We start from the raw sequence: 23,224 nt of genomic DNA on the forward strand, positions 1-23,224 counted from the left end.
CCTCTGACCCCTGACGAACTACAACTGCATCTTGGGAAATGAAGTCCAAGAGGCGGCATAACTTTTGGCGGCGTTCAGCCGTCCTTTAGGTTGTAGCCAGTACGCCTCGGAGAAAAGCTGAGGGGAGTTTGAGCGGACGAGGAAGTTGTGAACGCGCGTGGCTTTCAGGTTAGGCTGCACCGACACCGCTTTTATGCTCCTCCTCCCGGCGGCAACTTTGGCGCCAAATCGCAAAGCGGAGCTTCCAGCAGACGAGCGGCGGAGGCCTTGCTTCGGACTACAGCGGAATGAGTAACGGCGGTGGCAGCAGCCGCTCGCAGGCCAGCTGCCTCAGTGGGTACGGGCATGAGTCTCGGTGGGTCGGGTCCCACATAGTGCCCCTCTCACTTCTTGTATCGGAATGGCTGCTGCTTAGATAAGTCCCCTTCCCTCAGACCCCCCCCCCGCCCCTTGCTGGGACAACTGAATGGGGACACCCCGACGCAGGCTTGAATCCCCCCCCACACACCCATTCTCTGGCTTCCCCCCCCACCCCTGCACCGAAAGATATGGGGTGAAGTGTTCTTTTTAAACGAGTTGGACATTGATTCTGAGTTTCCATTTTTTAAATAATAATAATAATAATAATGGGGAACACGTGTTGTCTTAATCGCACAAAATGCCAAAATGTGGAGGGAGGGGAGAGTGTACGATACATTTAAAAGTGTTTTTGTTTTTAGTTTAAAGCTTCGTTATTTTCTTTGAACAGAAGTGCATTTATTTATTTATTTATTTATTTATTTATTACATTTATATGCCGCCCCATAGCCGAAGCTCTCTGGACGGTTTACAGAGGTGTTTCTGAAGGCAGATATAGCTTCCTCCCTTGTCAGGCTGCTTCATACAAATTAGTCGTAGAACCATAGTTACCTTTTAACAGTGAAATGCGATGCATGTTTACTTGCAAGTAAGTCTCACTGTGCTGAGTGGGGCTTTACTCTCTGATAAGTGTGCATAGGAGTTCAGAATAAGTCACTTGAACAGCCCAATTGTACTTGCAGTTAGAGTAGATGAGCAATAAAAAGGTGGATTTTCCCCCAAACTTAAACTTGTAGGTGGCTGTTTCTAGTCGCTCTGTGCATATTTAAACCTAATAAAATCCTACAATTCCCAGCATTCCCAGCCAGCACAACAGAATAAGCTCAAGTCTTTAGTGAGTTTATTCTATATCAGTTAACCTGGACTGAAAGGGTGTGCAATCAGTACGGGTTTGGAAACCATGTATCCATTCTTGTTTTGCTGTTTCAGAAAGACACACAACCCAACAACAAACCATGGGTTCTGTTTATGGTTAAACTATGGTTTGTTAGTGCTGGATTTACACAACAACCCCTGTTTCAACAACAACTCACATTCAATCCACATTCAGCCTTCAGTGTGGGTTGTCATGTTGTGTGAATGCAGCCATAGAGTTAAACTCAACTTCCATGGAAGTGATGGTGTACAAAAGTTAAAATCAGTGAACATTAAGAAGTATACAAAACTTAAAATTTTTGGTGTGCAAACACATGCATGCACATTGCAGCATTTTGTTGTCAGCACTATTCCTTGTAACCCTATTCCTTGTTCTCTGTATTAGTGATATTTCAGCATATATTTCAATCCTGCACTCACATTGGCACTGTCCGTAGATGAGAACTAGGAATTAGCAAACTTGGGGAATGCCAAGGTTTGCAGAATTACAAATAAAAGATTTAGGGGGAACCCAAAGGGCAACAAAAAACATAGCCATATGAAGACTGACCATGCTGAGTGTCTGTTACAGTGGCGAGTATGTGGGTGTGTGAGGGGAATGGAGTACTCTTAGAGAGGGCATGGCTGGCTGGGACATTGAACTGGATTACTCCAGCCCAGCAGTGTTTTGTTGCAGAACGCAATTGTCATTTTTTAATTGTAACGCACATAAGTCTTAAAGTTTTCTGGAGTATACCCTTTCACATTTATTTGTAGAGTAACATAGATTGTCACCAGTAAAGTCCTGGTGACTTACGTTATGTATATGTGGTTTGTGGGGTGTGCTCTTTGGGGAAAGACAAAAAGAAGTGTGTGTGTGGTGGTGGCTTGGCTATAACTGACAACTGAATGATGGGAACACCATGGATGATTAGTATGTGTGTTAGAATTCTGAGTATTTCACCCTTCCCCCGTACTCCAGACAAGATAGCTTCAGACTGTAATTTTCCTCATTTTGACCGTTAGTGATTTTCTTCTGATAATGAGCCAACACAACAGAACAAGTCTCAAAAATGTTCTTGTTCAACTCATACACATTCACAATTAGAACACATGGTAGAAGCTTTGAGCCACTCCAAGGTGGTGGGGAGAGGGGGTGCTTAGATTAAGGAGGGCAATGACTATCTGAGGTGATTTTAGTACTTATGGAACTGGGGGGAAATCTTAAAAATGCAGTTCCACAGCATTCCCCAAATTTAACCAGAGTAGCAGCATGCATGTCATTTCTTGCCAAGGAAAGTGCTTCCTTGACCAGAAATGCTCTGCTCTAAGCAAAGGGAGGTTGCTACCTGATGGGGTGAAGCTAATACTGCAGTTTAAAAGCGTCATGGAGGTTACAAAGAGAAAGAGATTGGGAATAATAGCGCATAGAACAGAGGTGGGCAACTTGTGGCTCTACAGATGTCTATATTTGTAAGCCAAGACATCTTTCAGCATTGGCAGTGCTGGGTAAGGAGTTGCAATCCAACAACATCTGGAGGGCCACAAGTTGACCATCCATAATATAGAAGATCTGTAAGTGGGGGTCCACTGCCCACTTCATTATGAGAGGCAGAACATGTGAAGTGGATGAGCAAAGGCAACAGCAGTAGAAATGCCTTCTTGGCTACATGCTTGGGTGCATGGTGTGGGATGATATTGATAAAGCAGAGGAGATTTGGATATCTTACTGACTTCTCTGCAGTTCTTTATTGAGATCTTGAAAAGTTACAAGGCTTGTAACTGGGTTACAAGAAAACTAACAAGTTTTGGTGGTAGTATTTTGCAAAGTATTCATTTTTATTCATGCTGATAAATATTGCTCCGGGATACCTGCTTGAATTCTGTGTGACATTAGAACAGGTGTGGAAAATCAGACTATAGGGAATCTTTATAAAACTGGAATTTCTGTATTTCACAATGAAGCTGCAAAATTCAGGGGCTGCTAATATCAGAAATCATTTCAAAATACAGCATTTCGCTATTCCCCCAAATTGCTTTTTATGTTATTTTGCTATGTTCTCCCAAACCAGACATAGGCATAATAAAAATACAAAAATAGTTAAATGCATAGCACAGTGTTGTGAATGCAAACTCTTTGTGCATTACAGAAAAAAATTACACGTTGATGGTATTCAAGAGCAACTGATTATTGCTAGAAGTCTGGAAATCCATAAATAATAAACAATATTATTTTCTATAGAGGTTTTTGATTACAGTCAATATTCTGAGTAGGGGGCAGTGTGCAATTTTAAAGAGTACAGTTATTTAGATAAAACCTTTCTATGCAGGCATTTCATCTTGATTGTGAAGCAAAAAGTAAAGGAGGCAGCTGATGCCCTTGGATAGTGAGAGAGGAAGGTTAATGTCTAAAGAAATTTAGCCAAGGTGATGAATGTGGTCTTTTGTAGGTGGAGTATTGCCAAAGCCTTAATATATCTCAATCCCTGAGCTGAATAATATGATAAAATACTATTGAGATACATTTATTAATATTTAGCCTGTTTATGAGTGTAAAATGACTAAATTTTAGCACAGTTTATAACACATTCTGGATAGGTACAGAATGAGATAGAGAATACATATAGGTTTTATGAACAGGGAAGCCTTTATGTGGATCAGCCTTGTTTGGTGGAAAACTAATCTTTTATCCAGTCTGCTTTTGTCAAACCTAAAGAACAGCAATTCTTCACAGTTTTGGGGAAGAGGCCTTTCTCTGAGTAGGACGGGTTAGTCATGGAATTGGGTGTATATATTTTTTTTGTTTGTGACCGGCCAGAGGACTTTGTGCATGGGTGCACCAGTATAAAAGTGTATAAATAGATTACCACTGAATTATATAGTGCTTCTCCTAATAAAGAGTTACCAAGCTGCTCTTATCCAAGATAGCTTACCATGCTGTTGGCTTTATTTAACTAAATTTAAATTGGCTGCAAAGAAGCAACATAATGAAGAATGCAATTCAGGTTGTTTGTTGATAAACTTTGATGTCTCTGAGTGTCCAAACCTCCCACTGATTCAAAGCCTTTAAACAAAAGATTAGAACTCCTTTACTTTCCTTCTAGAGAAGCATTTTATTGATAGTATGATGAATAATTTCTTGTGCCCTGGGAATTGTCTTAAATATCATGCAGAAACTGGTACAAAAGAAAGGTAATATTATGATCTATTGTTCTTCATAAATTCAGGAATTTGTTTTGCAGTTGATTGTTTGTGAAGCTCCCTTATCGTATCTTCAATTCAATGTTCACTGGTTTAGAGGACTTATCCCCTAGGGCTCTTTGCTACAACTGATATTTGGTCAATAATATATTAATATATCATATTTAAATTAAAAAATAGATATATCAAGATTCCCTCCCTCATTATCTTCAGTTACATGATTCCAAGCAATGATGAGGGGCAAGAATTTTTCCAGTGTTTATTTGTGTACTAGCCAGTATAACTGATGGTAAGGGCTCATGGAGCGCTAGGCAAAAACCTCTGGAGAAATAGACGTTGCCTATCCTGGCATCAGACATTTTCTGATGCAAAATGAAAATTTGCAAATTATTCAAATACCTCAACGCAATGAACCTAGTGATATTTTTTTCTGGAAAACCCATATCATCAATCCAAAATTTCTTTTAGTTTCAGATAGAATTCACGTAAATGCTACCTTTCAGTGCAAATCTCATTTTTGATATCCTGGAGATTAATTACAATTTTCACACCATTAAAGGTATAATGGGCTCATCCATTGGTTGTGCAAGGTGCCTTCCACATTCGACAAGTCTTTCTCTTCCCCCACTCCCTTCCCAATGCAGGCCTTGTGCACACACACACACACACACACACACACGAAAAGTGTCTCCTTCCTGCACAGTTTGAGCCATGTTGTACAGGGCTGCAGAGAAGGAGAAGGGGAAGAGAAAGATCAGTTGTGAAAGCTGTCGTCCACTTGGGCAACCATTGAATATAACCCAATGGTTTTAAATTTCTAACTTAGCTATTTTTATTTCCTTTCAGAAATAATATTGGTTACCTCATCTGGCATTGCTGCAATATTAATTATTTGTTTCTGTATATCCTATCCTTCAAATTAAAAAAAAATCTCTGTGCTTTGAGAATATTCAGTTTAGGAGGGATTACTAGCATATCTAGTTTGGTGCCCTTGGAGCTGATTGCAGAAGAAGTCCTGTGAAGATACTGATACTTGGCAACTGTTTAAAGTTATGTTTTGATGGGGAAATAACTCATCTGAATCCATCTATTATGTCTTAGTTCCTTGAAAGAGTGCTATCTTTCCTACTGAAGCTTGGTAGAGCTGAAGTGGTTTAATTTCAAGTCTAGGCTCATCTGAGCCTTTAAACCGACCCTCTGTCATGATGTAATGAACAAATTGCCTTGTCTTGACTGATGTCTTAGCTAAATCCAATTTATACACTGTACACCTTTTATATCTTAGTTTAGGCTAAAGTAATGATTGTCCTTCAAGGGGTTTCCCCAAGGAGTAAAAAAGTTGGAAAAGAGTTGGTTTTTAGCAAGTTGTCTGATATGTGTTCTCTTGAAGCCTCCAGAGATATCAGTGAGGAAGTGACATCATGAGAAAGGAAATTAGTTGTGTAGTACCAAGGAAAGGGAGTTTTAACAGTGAGCCCACCACGGAAGCACTGCTTTTTGGCAGAGTATTTTCCTTTGGATCAACTTTAGTGTAGACTTAAGGCATGGAGAAAAAATGCTTCAAGGTTTGTTTTTGTTTGTACACTAGAAAAAGTAAAATAGGAGTAAAAGTCCATTGCTTTCTATGGTCCTTGCAGGTCACTTGTAAAGGAGTTTTTTCAAAGCAATCATTTTCTGTTGTCTAAAATGCAGGATGTGTGTGATTGCCTTCCAAAGAGAAGTAAATGAGATGTGTATTAGGAAATGCCGACATGAGAGAGGTGTCTTGGTGTACGTAAAACCTACAAATTGAATTTTAGATGCTACCGTTGAGTGCCATCAGATGAGGCTAGTAGATGGATGATATTTTTTCTGGTATCTAAAGCTAGGTAGAAAGAAGGATGGCTGCTTGTGGTGTGTACTGGAAGCAAAACTGGGATGAGTGTAAATATTTTTTTTAGGTTTTTCACATTGTTTAAAAAAATCTGTTTGACCAAGGACAACAAAATGTATTGCTTAAGGAGCAAAAACCTTTTACAAGTAACAACCCGCTTTGAATTCTTGTGGAAAGTATTGTCCCTTCTACTTAACTAACTAAAGAATTAGACCACAATCACTATAGTATAGTGCATATAGGCTGTTTGAGGAAGGAGTTTATTTGAAATGCTGCTATTTTGGTTCATCATTCTATCTGCCTATTTATGTTTGCTGAAATGCAAAATAAAAATAAAAATATGAAGGTCCATTACTGGTTGGCTGTAGATTCTCCTCTAAAGAAATTGAAAGATGGAGCACTTGACTTATGACATTAGAATGTAGGTCAGCAGCACTGCTTATGACAGGTATAACTGGGCCACTTTGCACTTGTTTAATCCCTGACATGTGCCAGGCACCATTTCTCTTATTATTCGTTTGTCATGTCCCCTACAACAAGCCATGCCAGCCAGGTTCAAATGACACAATGCTGCACCGAGGCGGGTAAATAGGGATATGATACCAGGGATTAAAACAAACTTGTTTGATCGTGCGAACTGGGCTTGTAACACCTCAAAAATGTTCAGCAAAGGATGTTTCCTATCTTTTAATTTTTTTAGCTATAACAAATAAAAATGTACTAGATGCTTACAATTAAGAATAGGCAGTTTTGCTGAAGCAATTTAAGATGCAATCCTGTGCATGTTTAGGCAGAAAAAAGTCCTAAAACTCCCAGTGTCCCTTCAGCCAGCCATGCGAACTTGATCAGGCTGGGAATTGTAGGACTTTTTTCTGTATAAACATGCATAAGACTACGCTATAAATGTTGGTAATGCTGGAGCACGGAATGTAACCTTTTCCATATTTCTCCGAAGAAGGTAATATTGATGGATAGATAATAGCTAGCACTGCACTGCTTAAAGACTGCAAATTGCAGCTTTAAATGAGATAATTCAGTCTCCTTTTGGCCTTTTTAGTTTGAAAAGTAGTGTAGCTCATAAGGCATTGGGCAGATATGAACACTGATATTTCCACCATTAAATTCTTGATTTGAATCTGTAACCTTCAGGGTCAGATGCTGCTCCGTTAGTTGTACTAATTAAACTCTGGTGCCACTCTGGAATTTTACATCACAGTAATTGACTTATTTCCAAAGACTCAAACACTGGGGTCAAAGTACACTTAATAGAGTTTTTTTTAAAAAATAAAACAGTTCATGCAAGTCACAACAATTACTGTCATTTTATTTGATTTTTGTAGGTATGGTTGTGAAACGACCTGTAAAAAACGTGATGACTATTTAGAATGGCCTGAATATTTCATGGCTGTAGCTTTCCTGTCGGCTCAAAGAAGCAAGGATCCAAATTCTCAGGTAAGAATATGACCTACAGGCTGGCTTTGTTGAAATGTCTGTTGCAAAATCATACAGCAGTAAGACTTTGGCCATTCAAAACAATCTAATTATTAGGCTAACCCAAGTTACAGCAAGGGAGACCTTTGTTGTTCTGTTAGGATTTTATAGGTGAGGTGGTAACTTGAGCTACTCTTTCCTTGGGAAGCTTGCTTTCATTCGGCACTAGACAAGGGAAGCGTTCTTCACAAATTAAATCTACAGTTACAGATAATACTGCTGAACGGGATAACTGCAGAAGAAACTGGAGGTATTTGAGATTAGAGTTTGATCTAGCCATATAATTTAGCATGTATTCAGAAAGATTCTAACTCCTTTTTGCATTTATTAGTGTATATCAAGAAATAGGGACAGACTAGCTTGGCCCACAAAGTGCAATTGTAGTAAGCAAATATGGGGTTAGTCTGTACCTGCACATTGGACAGTTGTAATGGAAACACTTGCCTTCAGGATGGTGCAATTTGAATGAGGCAAGAACAATCTCCAGTGGTGCCTACATTTTCAGTGAAAATGTATACACCATGGAGATTGTTGCAGTCAGCCCAGCCAAAGATGATTTAGGGTTTGGTTTATCATTCATATGAAGCAAACTGGTAGTGTAGACAAGATGTTTCTCAATTGCTTGAAGGCTTTAAAGTGAAGATCAATGCAGACATTTTAATCTTGCATGCTTGTTTTTGAACTCTTTTTTTTAAAGAGATGCTGTATGAAAGCTCACTATTTAATTGAGCTTAAATTGATTTTTATGCTTTTTAAACAGAACTGGAATATTGCATGGTTGTTTATTTATTTATTAATATTCATTTTGGAATGTGCAGGATGGCTTACAATCAATAAGATAGTTGACAACAATAAAGCACAATGCTAACAGCAATCACAACAGAAATAAAAATTCATTGGAGATAAAAACCTGGAGGAAAAAAGCAGTTTTTTCTTGGTGCCTACAAGAGTTTAAAGTATGCATGATGCTAGCCTTCCTGGAAGGAGAATTCCAATTGGGGCACCAAAACTGGAAAGGATCTTTCTGGTTGGTGGCACCCCAGGGAAGACTTCTAATAAGATCTTAGTGTATAAATAATAAGTTTCCCAGATCCCAAGCTATGCGGGACTTCAAAGTGAAGCATCAGGACTTCGAGTGGTTCTCAGAAATGGAGCTTTTTAAGTACCTGTGAAATGTGTGTAACATCCAGTATCAGTTAGTAGCTTGGTAACTGGCATTGTTTTGAACTAACTACGCATTCCAGAGAGATTTCAAAGGCAGTCCCATGCACAACACAGTAGTCTAACCTGGAGATACTAGGGCATAGACAGCCATGGCTAGGCTACCTCTATCCAGGAGGGAGTACCAACTGGACTACCAACTTTAGCTGATGAAAGGCACTCTTTGCCACTGAGACCACTTGGGCCTCCGGTAACAGAACTTGTTCAGTGAATTCCCACAGATTACTAACCTAATCTTATAGGGGGAATGCAATCTCGTCTAGAACAAACAAATTTAGGTGAGTACTGAGTCACAAAATAAAATGAGTGAGTACTGATTCTAGCAGTAAACAAAGTGTTTGTACTGTTTTAGGTTGGTGCATGTATTGTGAATTCAGAAAACAAGATTGTTGGGATCGGATACAACGGCATGCCTAACGGATGCAGTGATGACTTGCTACCTTGGACAAGAACAGCAGATAGTAAACTTGACACAAAATATCCCTATGGTAAAGAATATTATCTCTAAATTAAATTGTTTGTTTGTTTTATAAAATAAACAATATTCTTGTTTTGTCAGGAAATATTTTTCTCCTTCGTTTCTGGCCACTAGATAGTAGGACTAAAATTAAACACAATTATACACTTTCTTCCTCCAGAAAGAGTAACCTTCCCTTTCATGTTTCACACACCATTCTACCCACTTAACCAGAATCTACTTGGGCTTCCTGCTGAATTTACTGAACTGCTATCTATTTATCTCTTTCATCATTCTCAGTCAGGGCAGATTCTTCAGCTGGATGGTTTCCTAGATGCACCTTTCAATGCTAAGATTGGCTATTCATGATAGTACAGTGGCTCAGCAGAAAAAATATGCACTTTCTGAGTTGATACATATCAAGGATATCTTGGAAGGCATTCTTTATATTCTCAGTGCACTGGGACTGGTCACTAATAAACCATAACACTTGCAGAAGCTTTGGTGAGCTGTTATGAATATTGTTGTAAGAAGGATTGCATCAGCTGCTGGTGCAAGTAGAGAGTTGTACAATTAACATACATCCCATTGAAAGCAATTGGAACTCAGTGGGACTTTCTTTTGAGTAGACATGTATAGGATTGCACTGTTAGTGTAAATTAAAACAGTGTTTCATAAGTTCATAAAAACTTACATATAAACGTCAACTAGCCATTTTATGTACTTACAATTCAATTGTATCCATATATTACGGTAATGCTACATATTTAATTACTGCCTGCTTAATGATCTTCACGCCAGTATAAAGAAATGCAAACTGGATCCGTAGAACCTGAGGTTTTGTTTTTTATATTTCCAAATAATTACATATTTCGCTGTCATTTTCAATTTTGAGAATATTAAAGATTTCTCCCTTTCTTAATCTGAATTTCAGAAGTTCTATTTTTATTTATTTATTTGCAATATTTGCATGCAGCTTTTCAGAGCAGAGCTCTCCCGAGGTGGTACATATAAACAATTTAAAAATATAAAATACAACTAAAATAATATCATTACAATCACAAAACTAAAACAGCAGTGTGTGAAGATTATACAGCCCAGCACAAGTTTAGATAAAATAAACTATATGCCAATATAATTGATACCAACTGTTATGCTTTTATCACACAGTGCACAATTCTGCCTCTTATCACGGCTTAGCCACTATTCTGGGAAGTAATAGAGAAAATTGCAACCTATTCTTCCAAATATGGGCTGCTGTATCTTCCAGAGCCTGCCTATTTTGGTGGCACCTTCTGCTTACAGATGCAAAAAGAAATGGAGATATCAGTAAGCTCAAACCCTAGTTAGGTAACTCTTAGTCTCAGCAAGTGCAATTGATTTAAGCTGCTTGAAAGTTTTCATAGAGAAACTAGTTCAAGTGCTACTTATCCTCATACCCCATTTTGATTCCTGTCCTACAGACTTACCTTCAAGTAGGGAAGCATTTTTCCCATTTCTGAATATATGGCAAAGTTTCAGATGCAACTCTATGACTGGGTTCAGACAACATGATAACCCACACTCAAGGGTTGAGTATAAGTTGAGAGTGGGTTGCCATTGAACTGTGGGTTGTTGTTGAATCTAGCCCTGCTAACTAACTATGGTTTGTTGCCCACGAACGACCCATGAAGTTGTTTGTGGTTAACAAACCATGGTGTTTTTCAACAATAACCCACACTCAACCATTGAATGTGCATTTATTGTATTGTCTGAATCCAGCCATTGACTGGTTTTGCATGACACAACAACCCATCATGGGCAGGCAGCGATGGTAAGTTCTCATGTCATCCAAACCTGGCATGTTATCCATGGGGTGGCTTAATTTTTGCAAACAAGCAACCCTAACGAACCCTGGCTTATTGTAGGGTTGTTCATACCCATGGTTGTTGATGTGTGTAAATCTCTCTCCCCATTTTTGTTTTTTTTAAAAATTGATAAGGCAGCACACGCAGGTGTAAGTTCTGCTGGTGCAGGCACCCATTTGCTTTGTTCTATTCAGCAATCCTTGGAGTTTGTTTTTTTAATTGTCGGGAAAATTTGTGGAAATTTAAAGGCTGGGAAGTAAAGAGAGGGGAAATTTGTGCACCAGCAGTAACTGCAAAAGGAGCAGCAGAAAGAGGAGGATGCCCATATCTCCCCTTTCTGGGCTTGCTAAAGAGGCGGGGAAGTGTTGGATTGTTGGATCACAACAAGAAGTTGTTCATCACTTAAAAGCAAGAGGATCACATTGCTAAGGAGGAGATATTGCTCCCCCCCCTTTGGTGTTCTTATTCTGTTTCCCTCCCCCATTTTTGATGCTTTTGAATTGTGCTTCTGCGTCCCTCTTTTGTGTTACTGTTATTTCCCCCCTGGCCCTTCTGGACTGTGGGCAAATCAGCCTATATGCAGCCTTATCTTCTCAATTTCCTTGTATGTTTCCTACTCCACTACTTCCTTTGACTGAAACATACAAAGACATTGACTAGATAAAAAAATAGTACAAATTACAAACCCTGTCTGGGCAATTTACGAAAGAACATGGGAAAAGTAATAATAAAAAATTGAAAACATATTTGCTTACTCCTGAAGCACTGAGGCAATAATTTCTTAAAGGTGGCAAAAGAGGGATAACAATTGGAGCAAGGAGGGGGCTGGGATGAGGAGACAAGATGGAATCTTCTGCAAAGGCACCTGGGAGCTCACAGGATGACTGAAGGGGAAGGAGGGGGGTACAAGCCACGGCAAGACCCATTGTCTGTGGGGCATACTGTGGGTTGTTCTGTGAACAACCAACACCCCACCCTGTGGCTTATTCATAGGGTGGCTTAGTGTGACATGTGAACCCGCCCATTGTAAATCATCTATTGTGGCTTCAGTAAGGCTTCAATCTTGCTCCAACTGGAATTTTTAAACATGCATACAAACAAGATTATACTTTTTGTTTAGTGACAAAACCGCAGTGTCATCTGAAAGCATTAACTCCCTTAAATTGAATTCTGATTTTTTTAAAAGGGAGCTTGCAGACCCTTTGGGTTTTGCAAGTCTTAACTTGTCTTTCTAGTAGAATGTCCATTGGAAACCAGAAAGTTGCTGCACAACTACAGTGTGTCCCCACTTTCACCCCTTACCAATTCTGTTTATTCATATATATACCTAAAAGGTTTTAGTTGTCATTTAGAAAAATATAATTTTACAGTATTGGTTGTTTTTCACAATGCTAGCCAGCTTAAATCTCTTTGTTTTGGTTAGTTGACAAAGTCAGATTTGAAGGCCTAATTTATTAAATTACTATAGCACATTTTTGCTTTTAGTCAGAGCTTAGATAGAGTATGTTTTTTTTAGTTTTATAACAGATGCAGAAGTCTAGTTTGTAGTTTATGATTTACTGTTTTCACAGCAATTCGATATAATGAACAACTTATGTGTATTTCTTTCATTTCCCTGGTATTCTATTTGCACAAAACTACAGGAGGGCTTGCCCAACAACTAGCCTAAATAGAATATTCCTGGCAAGTATAGAAACGTTTATTACTTGTGTAAGAGCTGATATTGAGCAGTTTTGCTTCTCAATATAAGATAGATTCAGATTTGATTAAATACATGTTTTAGGAAACACATATTTATTTATTTATTGCATTTCTATACCGCCCAATAGCTGAAGGTCTCTGTGCAGCTTGGCTATGCAAAATAAAATTTGACTAATATATTTTTTTAAATTATGTTGGCGTATATGCCTCATTTATTTATTATTTGGGGTGCAGTGCTATAGGTTGTGCTGTTGATGATCGTAAACCCCCGAACTTGGAGGCTTAAGAGCATCCTATGCATGCCAGAGGAGCGGCAAAAGCAAGATTTGTCACCCCATCCTCCTGCCATCTATATTTGGCTAGATGGACTTTTTTGCCTGTGTAGTGCCAGTGTTTCAAAGGAGACACTCTCCCCTGTGCCTGCTTGGTGCATTCCCTTCCCTTTCTTATTGTTTTATTATGATTTTATTAGAATGTAAGCCTATGTGGCAGGGTTTTGCTATTTTATTGTTTTTCTCTGTACAGCACCATGTACACTGATGGTGCTATATAGATAGATAAATAAATAAATAATAATAATAAGGGGAAGAGGCTCAGGATGGCTTGTATCCTGGCCTCTCCAGTCTCCTCCCCATCCCACCCAGTGAAACATCCCCTTTTCCCAATCTTGGAGGCCAGCCAGGCACAATTTTTTCCACGCTGGCTTCAAGGGAGAGGGATAGATCTCTAATTACCTTTCCGAGGTCTCTCACCTCAGATCAGGGTCTCTAAGGTATTGACTAGGGGCCATAGGATTGCTCCCTGCCACTATTTATATATCACAATATATCTAAGTGGTTAACATAAGAAATATATAAAACACATATTTAAAATAAATAATATGAAAATGCTCATTAGAAATGAACAATTATAATTATGAATGTATTTTCCAAACATAGCTGCAATGTGGGTTTTTTAAGTATTACTGCTATTTTTCATTGGCTAGATTTTTCATAGGATGTCTTGAAATCCACAAATACAGTTTTTTTGCAAGGTTGAGGTGGAATCTTTGCTGGAATCTTAAAAATCTTTGTTGTTACTTAAAACTAGATCACACAGGATTCTAGTTTTCACTGGTCTTGCAAAAATACTTCATAAATTTGAAGATATAGGCCAGAATCCAGAGAACTGAAATACAACTAGTTCTGTGTATCCAATGGCAGCAGACTTCCAGAAGCAGGTTACAATATGGCAATGGAATCGGCTGTTCAAATAAAAAAATAAATTCAAGAAAATCTCACTGGGCATACTCCATACCTGCAGTTTGCCTGCCTTTGGATTTTGGTCAGAACTAGAACATGCAATCTGTTATCAACCACAACATAATTCTTAAAATTTAGACAAATGGGTGCTAATTTATTTAACGTATTTCAAAAAGAGGTTTTTCTCCCTTTGGATGAAGTTATTCTTTCTCAAGCTTCTAGTATGGTGCTTATTGGGACTTATAAATAAACCATAGATTTTGGAATTGTTCCAAGCTGACCTTGTAGCTATCAAATCAGCGTTGTAGCTATCAAATCAGTCAGCACTTCAAAAGACTAATTTACTAGATGCTAGTGATAATGATACCAGCACAAAATGATGCCTAAACTGTATTCTTAGTACTATTCACTTTTTCTTAAGCTTAGTTACCAGTTCTCTTACCTGGAGGCAAGAGCTGCTTGTTTATACTTCATAACTCCCTATGCTCTTAAGAACACAAAGGGCACTTGCATAATCAAAAGCACATTCTTATCCATGCATGTAAACACATAAATGAGCTCCTTTATATTGGCAATTAGATGCTCTCTGGGAGCACTGGTGCTGTGAGATATTGCCATACTTAGGGTGGCTGAAACTACTTGGCCTTCAGCCTATGGCTTTGTTTTGTCCTGTAGGTGTTCATGAATGGCCATGTTAATGTGCTTAATGATTTCATTACTCACTGCAATCCTGACCAGACGGCTTGACCTTCATTGATCTTGGTATTTCTGTATTATTTCCCCTCCCTTTTTCCCTTCTAAATTTCTCACTTGTGTGACAAATGGTGCTGGCTGTTTGCCTCTGGAAGGACGCAGGCATTTGTAGCGTAACACTTTGTTAAGTTTCAGATTGATGACTCACTTTAATGAATGCACATATGAATATTTGTTGAGCTCTTTTTATCTTTAATCAGTGTGTCATGCTGAACTGAATGCCATAATGAACAAGAACTCTGCTGATGTGAAAGGCTGCAGCATGTATGTTGCCTTGTTTCCGTGTAATGAATGTGCAAAGCTCATCATCCAGGCAGGTAAGGAAAAGTGCCAGCTTGATTTGTCAGTATTGCTGTGCTGCCTGTTCGTTGGTACCTCATCACCAATGTGTTTGGTTTTCAAATTGTGGCTGTTTAGATCTGAATTAATTGCACTATCAACCTTTAAGGCACTCATTGTGTTTTCTGTACTTGAGTAGTGCCAGGTTTTCCCGTACTAATTGCATCCTCTGTGATTCTTAGCTTGTTTTTAATTTAAGTTTGCAACTTCCTAGACCAAGAGCTGCCAAGGAACTGTGGAGGCATTGCATGTAATTACTGTCAATTTACAGTGCTCTGACACATTGTGAACAGAAAATGGGGGTGGGGAGGGGAGAATAAACTTTGTGTGACACAAGATCTCCTGGGAGTATATATGTAACATTTTAATTTGAACATCAGACATGGTAGGCACTTGAAGATTTTATCTCTTTGGTCATAAATGTCATAAGACTTGTAGGATCTCTCTTATAATTATGTCTTTCATTACAATACTTATAAATCTTTGCCACTGTAGCAGGTGTACTGATCTGACAGGCTTTTCTTCATATTATTAGACGCCAGTAAAATGCCCATCATTATGACTTGGTTCAGGGAGAAGACTTGTATATTTCAGAGATCCCTAGGGTGCATCCGTACCTGTCGGTGAGGGTTAGGACACCCTCTCTTAGCAGTGGTATGCTCCTGCTGCACCATTGTCCCCCAGTGTAGCTCTTTATTTTGGGGGATGTCCATACCTTAGTGGGAGAGCACGCATTTTGCCTGGAAAAGGTCTCACGGTCAGTCCCTGCCATATCTAGGTAGGGCTGGAAAAGACTCTGAATCCTGAAGTGCCACTGCCAGTCAACATGCATAGTCCTGGGCTGGATGGACTAGTAGTCTGTACATGTTTTCCCCTGCAGAAGTGAAGGAGAACTCTGCTTTGAGAAAAGAAAGGAATGTGTCATTGGGTGGGGAACTAAGCTAAGGCTGTGCACCGCCTTGGATCCGAACCCCAAATCCGAAATGGATCGGGGTGGTTTGGACCCATCTGAACCAGATCTGAGGCGGTTTGGGCAAAGGCTGAGGCAGCCCGAAACCAAAGCCAATCGGCTCCAAAGCTTCGGGCCGCCTCAGCACTTCGGAGCCACCCCCACCAGTCTCCTTACCTGTTGCCTCCGTCGCCATCTTCCTTTTGGTGGCTTCCGGTGCTGCCACTGGAAATGAAAAGGAGTAGGCTGCACGATGTTAAGATATTGCACAGCCTACTCCCTTTCATTTCCGCTGGCGGCACTGGAAGCCTCCAGAAGAAAGATGGCAGCGGCAACAGTGCCAGCAGGTAAGCCCCCCCCCATTCCCCACTTACCTCCATCTGCTGCAGCTGCCATACCCAGGTAAGCCCCCCCTTCCCCACTTACCTGGGTCCACTCTGACAATGCTGAAGCCTGGAAGTAGGATGCAGTGGAAGCCGCCGGACCCAAGCCAGCGGTGGCAGACGCAGGTAAGGGGGGGAAGGGGGCTTACCTGGTGCCTCCATCATCTGCAGAGGACGGCAGAGGCACCAGGTAAGTGGGGAGAGTTTTCTGGGTGCCGGCTGCGCAGCCAGCACCCAGAAAACTCCGAGTCGCCTCAGAGGGCCTGAATTTCGCTGAGGCTTTGGCGCTGAGGCGGGTCAGGAACCCCCAAGGTAGCCCCGAGGTGGATTGGGGCTGCTTCGGGGGCTCTGGATCGGCCTCCGAGGCGGATTGGGGAGTCTCTGCACAGCCCTAATCTAAGCCTTCTCTCTGCATAGCCCCATATGTTAGAGAGCTTCGGCTATTGGGTGGTATAAAAATGTAATAAATAAAATAAATAAATAGGTTTTGGGTTTTTTGGTCAAACTTAGGTATGATGAAATATTGGGAAAGTAAAACCAAATTTTGAGAATTGGCTTTTTATTGCATTTGTCTTGAGCTATATAATGTCCTTTGCCACAAATGGAAGAGCTTTAGGTGGGTTATAAATAGGGCTGGTTTGCTACAAATTTAACATTCACCAACTGTATTGGCTGGTCAGATTGTTAGTAAATAGAGGAAGAGGAGACTTCAGCAATTACTCACTTTTAGACTAAGTTTATCAGGATTGTAATACAAGAAGGGGGAAAGGATAGACTTAATATGTGTTATATTTAAGAACAAATAATGGCATCAAAATAAGTTCCCCCCCCCCCACTCATGGCTATGATAGAATTACATAACACATGTAAAGGGCAATTATAAAATAAAAGTGCCAAAATATACTATAAATGTAAAATAATAATCTGTAAAATAATATGTGTAAGGTACATAAACGTAAGAAGTATCTAATAATAATGTTACTAATAAAGACTACTTAAGGTTAATTTTGTAGCATTATTTTACAAGTAATAAAGCCTCTGAAATACCTCAGAGCAGTGTACTTCTTTAATTTTTGAGGCAAATAATGCTCCAGGTAATAATGGGGCAAGATTTCCAAAATGTGCCAAATCAATTATGCATAATAAATGCTTTTGTCGTTGTGTATTTGTTTTATAAACAATAGTGAATAAGTTAAACCAATCACCATTTAAACAGTCTCCCTGACATATATTGCACAAGCCCATTCTCAGTTATTTCTCTTGGATTTTTCTCTGTCACCATTCTTCACATGTTTGGGATGTGACCTTAATATAACGTGTTGATAGATTGGGATATGAGTAGGATTGGGTTTGGCACACTTACAGTTAATGGTTGAAGTAAATGGAGTGGAGGAGAAATGGAGGCAAAAGTAACAATTGCAAGAGATATGAGTGCTTCGAAATTGCCCAGAATCTGCTTTAAGTAATTACATGGGGCTTCCCCACTGCGTTTTTAAGGAAGGATTCACAATACATACAAGTTCCTCAGAGAAGAAATGTCTCCTGTCTTTCAGTGTAAAGCATTGTGCACAGTGATGGACAGTAATAGCTTGACATTCTGCAAACAGAAATGTTAGCAAAGTAGAAGGCAATTGGATAACAACAATTTCACAGTTGTGGTTCATTGCTGATTTTTAGCATTCCATGTATAGCATTCTTTATATATCCACCAATGATCCTACAGAGCAGCCTAGGAAAAAATAATCTTTTTTTGTATTTCACCCCCTCATATGTGTTTGTCCTGAGAATCCTAATCCCTCACAACTTTTTTTTTTAAAGCCCTATGACTCATACGATTTTTGGCCTAATTATCAGTCCCATCTCTTTCCAAATTAAGCTAGTTTATCTTACAGAAACAACTATTTGGAAGGTTTCATTTGTATGATTTGTACCCCACCCTGAGATTCTAGTGATATAGGGCGGGATAACCTTTGTACCATCAGGCACTACTTTATTGGGAGCACAGCCACTTTGATAACTGAAAGATTTGTACACAAACACCTCTAAATAGATGCTGTTTTGGGGTGTATAATTCTAAACCAGTCTTCCTTTGAATATACCTAGACATCTCATTTTTTAAATTCTGGTATCTGCTCACTATTCTAGGTATAAAGGAAGTTATTTTTATGTCTGACAAATACCATGATACTCCAGAGATGACAGCTGCACGGCGCTTGTTTGATTTGGCTGGAATTATATACAGGTAAGACAATATACAGGACATCTATCTCTTATCCCTCCATTCTCCTGACATCTGCCTGTGTGATCTTATTGTGGTGTTGTGGAGTACTATGCCCATTAAGAGATCTCTTACCCCTACTCACATTAGGTCTCATCCATTTTGTATGCACCATGATGTAAGTAGGCAAAATGATATTAAGGCCTTAGCTAGACCTAAGGTTTATCCCAGGATCATCCTGGGGTCATCCCTGCTTGCTCCCGGGATCCCTTGTGAACAGGGATGACCCCGGGACGATCCCGGGATAAACCTTAGGTCTAGCTAAGGCCTAAGTGTTCAAAGGGGATGCAGCCAAATACAGGAAAGTCATTGCCTATTACAAACTGTTTCTGTAGCCAATTCTGCACTGTTTGTATCCATAATAATGTGATGACTGGGTTCAGACAACACAGTAGTCAACGGTTGATTAAATAGTCCACCATTGATTATTGTGTCATCTGTGGGGCAAAAAACACCCCTCTAGTAATCAATGCTATGCATTTTTCATGCATAAAGAAATGCAGTGCTTGTCACCAAATACGTTGGGATTCTTTGAAAATTATGGCAGACAGTTCTCCTCATCCAGGAGTGGGCAGAAATTAGATCATTGCAATAGGACAGGCTGACGGCCTCTTTGGAGATCTTGTTCACCTGACTCCTTGCTTTGTGAGAGGGCTCAGGGTGAGAGATATCGGGGTGTGGGGAGGTGGATGCTCCTTCAAGGAGCTCTGCTTCCCTCTCTCCTACTGTGGCATTTGCCACAATGGGTGAGCAGGGGCAGTGCCCACAGGTCCCCTCCTAGGGATGGGGAGAACACACAATCTCCTGCCTCTCCCACCCTGACTCATGGGAGGGCTGGCCCTGGGTGCAGTTGTAGTATCTCTGACAGATGGCCATCCTGCCTCTGCTTATACACCTCCAGTGAAGGAGACTCCTAATTTTTAGTTGAAATCTGCTTCCCTGAATTTTCCACCATTGGTTCTAGTCCAGCCCTCCAACTAGTCTTAGAGGTAGACATCCTTGTCTCCTGGTTTTACTACTTAGAGCACAATGTTATGCATCCTTACTCAAAAGTAAATCCCACGGAGTTCAGTGGGGCTTAGTTCCATGTAAGAGTATATAAGGTTAGAGCTTTAGGCTGCAATCCTTTTCCCGCTTTCCTGAGAATAATTCTCATTGAATTCAGTGGCACATAGGTCTCTGAGCAGACATGCACAGGATTGCACTGTTTATCTCTAGATATGGCTTAGCGGTCAGTTTTAAACAGGTAAAAGCAGACCCACATTTATTTATTTATTTATTACATTTATATACCGCCCCACAGCCGAAGCTCTCTGTGTAGTTCACATTTTGTTATGGGCACATGCTTCCAAACCAAACATTCAAAACATGTTTCCCCCATATATAGTATTTTAATTAAATAAGAAAACAAAAGACATACAATTCTACATTGGAAGCGTTTTTGTCTCTCGGGGAGAAATAGTCCTTTACCTCTCCCTGAGGCCACTTCAGGCAAATGTCTCTCATGGAATCTATGGCCCAAGGAAACAAGGGTAGATTTTAAAAGGCACTTAGGGAGATAAATGTGTTCAGCAACTCGTGATATGTTTAATGTGCTGTAGTAAGAGGCTAATTATTCAACCTTCAAAAATTGATAATGTTTTATAATATTAATTTAGAAACTTCTTAAATTTTACATGTATCACATTTCTGACAGTGAAAATTGCAGGCGGACTGTTGGCTTCAGGGGTAAAATAGAAACCATGAACCAGTGAAGCAGCATTTGAAATTCTGCTCTAAAGTTCTTCAGTGCATTATATGTCTACCACAGGCACTTGGTGAAGTGCAGGCATATCTGATGCAGTTAGAGGTGAAATCTTCCCAGAACCTGTCCATGGTTAGACTGCCTCCAGCATTTTTAGCTGATGGGCTGGATAAAGTGTGTATGCAAACATCCTCACAAACTTGTCCTTCATTGTGTTGACTATTTTTGCCTTTAGTATTGATTTGTGAGGATACGGCTGTGTTTAATGAATCTCTAGAACTGAATTGTCAAGCTTAATGAGACACTAAATCCACACCATTTGCATAATCCTCTGTTTACTGGTAGATTGTAAAATATATACACAGTCCCCAAATACCTTTCTTGCTAATTGCTGCAGCAGATGCTCTAATGATGTAAAAGGATGAGCTTTGTTGGGGATATTAATTTTACTATTCTAAAGTTGTAACTTTAAAATTATTCCTGTTCCACTAGTTTATATTTTCTCTCCCTTGCATAATGCAGTGTATTTTCCCCTTTGCTCTAAGATTACTGAAGCAAACTTTGGAAGTTTTCTATGAAAAATTGGCAGGGAAAAAAGATATCAAATGTTACAGAAAAACTGGTTACATGATGCCACCTCCTGCAGCTAAGTTGTTAGAAATCCTTTGACTCCTGGCTAATTTATGAACTCCAATAGCTGAAGAACATACAGACTAAGCAACCCCATGTGTCTTTTTGTCTTAGTCTTTCTTGTCCGGGTTTCTCTCAGTATGGTGCACTATAATTGGCTCCTATAGAGATAAAACACAGAGTGAATCCAAGGATATTTTTTTCCATCTTAAAATTTTGTTGGGAACCAAGGCAAACAAAATGTTTAACTACTTCACTAGCTAATGCCCATTTCTTTCTCTCTCTTCGTTATTTTTAGGAAATTCAAACCAAAGTGTGGTAAGATAGTCATTGATTTTGATTCAATTAACAGCAGACCAAGTCAAAAGCCTCTGTGAGTTACATCTAATTAAATCTCTAGAAGATTGTGATTATCTTTTTCTTAGAAGCTGCTAATGCCTTTCATCTTGAAGTTAGGCATAACTTTTTAATAGCCACTACAGTTTAAGAAGACATCTAAAGAATATGTTGGGCCTAGATAATTTTTGTCTTCACTGCCATACTTTTAAGCTTTGACTTCCTGTACTTTGCCAAACCTTCTATAAATGGAACCTGTAGGTGAGACCTGAGTTTGATATGAAAAATAAAAAAGTTGTTTACTTTTGGGAATGATTATCCAACACCTGATGTGATTGAAGGGAATCAAAAACACAACTAATAGCCTATAGATATTGACTCAATTAAGAGAACTGATAGACAACTTCATTGACATAACTGTAAGGGACCATGTCTACTAGCAAGGAACATGTATACTAGCAATTCTGTATACTAGCATGGAGCACAAATTACTGAAAATGTTGTCTTTCTGTACATCTATATAGTAGCTGAAATATTATGCTGTGTGAAATCCATACTGGTATATTAAACCTTGATATTTTACCAGATGTTTATCTCTTTAATTGCTTCTTCTGTGGCAGTGTAGTATATCAGCAAGAATATTTGAAAAATGTTTTGTATTAAATGTAGTTTTAGAATAGCTTTAATTCCTTTTCCCCAAGACACCTTCCATTTGGTAGAGGATAAGTGAATAAATCATTAGACTTTCACCTATGGGACCCTGTTTGGAACTGATTTTAATGTCTAAAAGGAAATACGTTTATTGGTCTAAATCTCTGCTAGACAATCCTGTGCATTACAATTCAGGAACCAGCCTCCAAAGTAACTTAATCACTACTTTTCCTCTAAGGGAAATGAGGAGATTCAGTCCATGCTGAGGTTGTACATGCCAAATGTCATAATTATAGTTTTAGCTTGCTTTTAGTTGTTAAAAACTGGCCCCTTGCCATAAGTTTCAGGAACATTGGCTAAAGCTATCAAAAGCTTTCAATATCTCCCCTTCAATTTGATTTTGAAAAAAAATATTTGCCTAATTGTCTTTGTGTTGAAAATGTCTCTGATCCCAAAGGTTTTTGTATGCTTTTTTTTAAAAAGTGATGTAGGCTCTTATTTTCTCTGTTGAAATCATTCTGTATATGAAGACATTATGTAATTTGGCTTGCTACCAGTATTATGAAAGTCTTATTAAAATCCTACTTTGTTGAAGTAGTCTCATTATTATTATATTACACCGTGTGCTTGGCTCTAGAGGGCTGCTGTTTCTGCAATCATATGCAAAGTATATTTTGTATGTTTGTGATATAATTACATAAAGTGTAATGATCAAAATTACTTTGTTGCTGAAGAAACATCAAACTATGGTGGCAGTTGCATGTAAACTTTTCTAATATTTAGCCATAATCTTCCCCAATCTTCCATCTGAAATTTTGCTTAATTATTTTTGAAGGCTTTTCTTAATTTGTGGGTCAGCCTATCTACATACCTTCTAACCTTTTATTAAATTTATTTCTTTTTTATTGTGTCTCTGT

General features: G+C 39.1%; 1 protein-coding gene across 2 annotated transcripts; it reads left to right on the top strand.

Moving 5' to 3' along the window:
* The first annotated feature begins 236 nt into the window (after window positions 1–236).
* DCTD (dCMP deaminase) lies at window positions 237–22,881 on the top strand. 2 transcript variants are annotated; one of them, XM_063136115.1, is made up of 6 exons: window positions 237–337; window positions 7,627–7,738; window positions 9,351–9,486; window positions 15,198–15,314; window positions 18,814–18,910; window positions 21,619–22,881. In XM_063136115.1, the coding sequence occupies exons 1-6, from the start codon at window positions 288–290 to the stop codon at window positions 21,695–21,697; spliced, it is 591 nt and encodes a 196-aa protein (XP_062992185.1). In that variant the 5' UTR covers window positions 237–287; the 3' UTR covers window positions 21,698–22,881. The 2 variants fall into 2 exon arrangements, with proteins under 2 accessions (XP_062992185.1, XP_062992187.1); XM_063136117.1 differs by having other exon boundaries at window positions 278–333.
* The last annotated feature ends 343 nt before the right edge of the window (window positions 22,882–23,224 follow it).

Source organism: Elgaria multicarinata, chromosome 10 (genome assembly GCF_023053635.1).
Source record: "Elgaria multicarinata webbii isolate HBS135686 ecotype San Diego chromosome 10, rElgMul1.1.pri, whole genome shotgun sequence".
Lineage (NCBI taxonomy): Eukaryota > Metazoa > Chordata > Lepidosauria > Squamata > Anguidae > Elgaria > Elgaria multicarinata.

Excerpts from the sequence above, each read along its gene's own strand:
- DCTD (XM_063136115.1), top strand. The coding sequence starts at position 288 with ATGAGTAACGGCGGTGGCAGCAGCCGCTCGCAGGCCAGCTGCCTCAGT. Across the intron at positions 338-7,626 it reads CAGGCCAGCTGCCTCAGTGG|GTATGGTTGTGAAACGACCT; the intron begins GTACGGGCATGA and ends TGATTTTTGTAG. Across the intron at positions 9,487-15,197 it reads TGACACAAAATATCCCTATG|TGTGTCATGCTGAACTGAAT; the intron begins GTAAAGAATATT and ends ATCTTTAATCAG.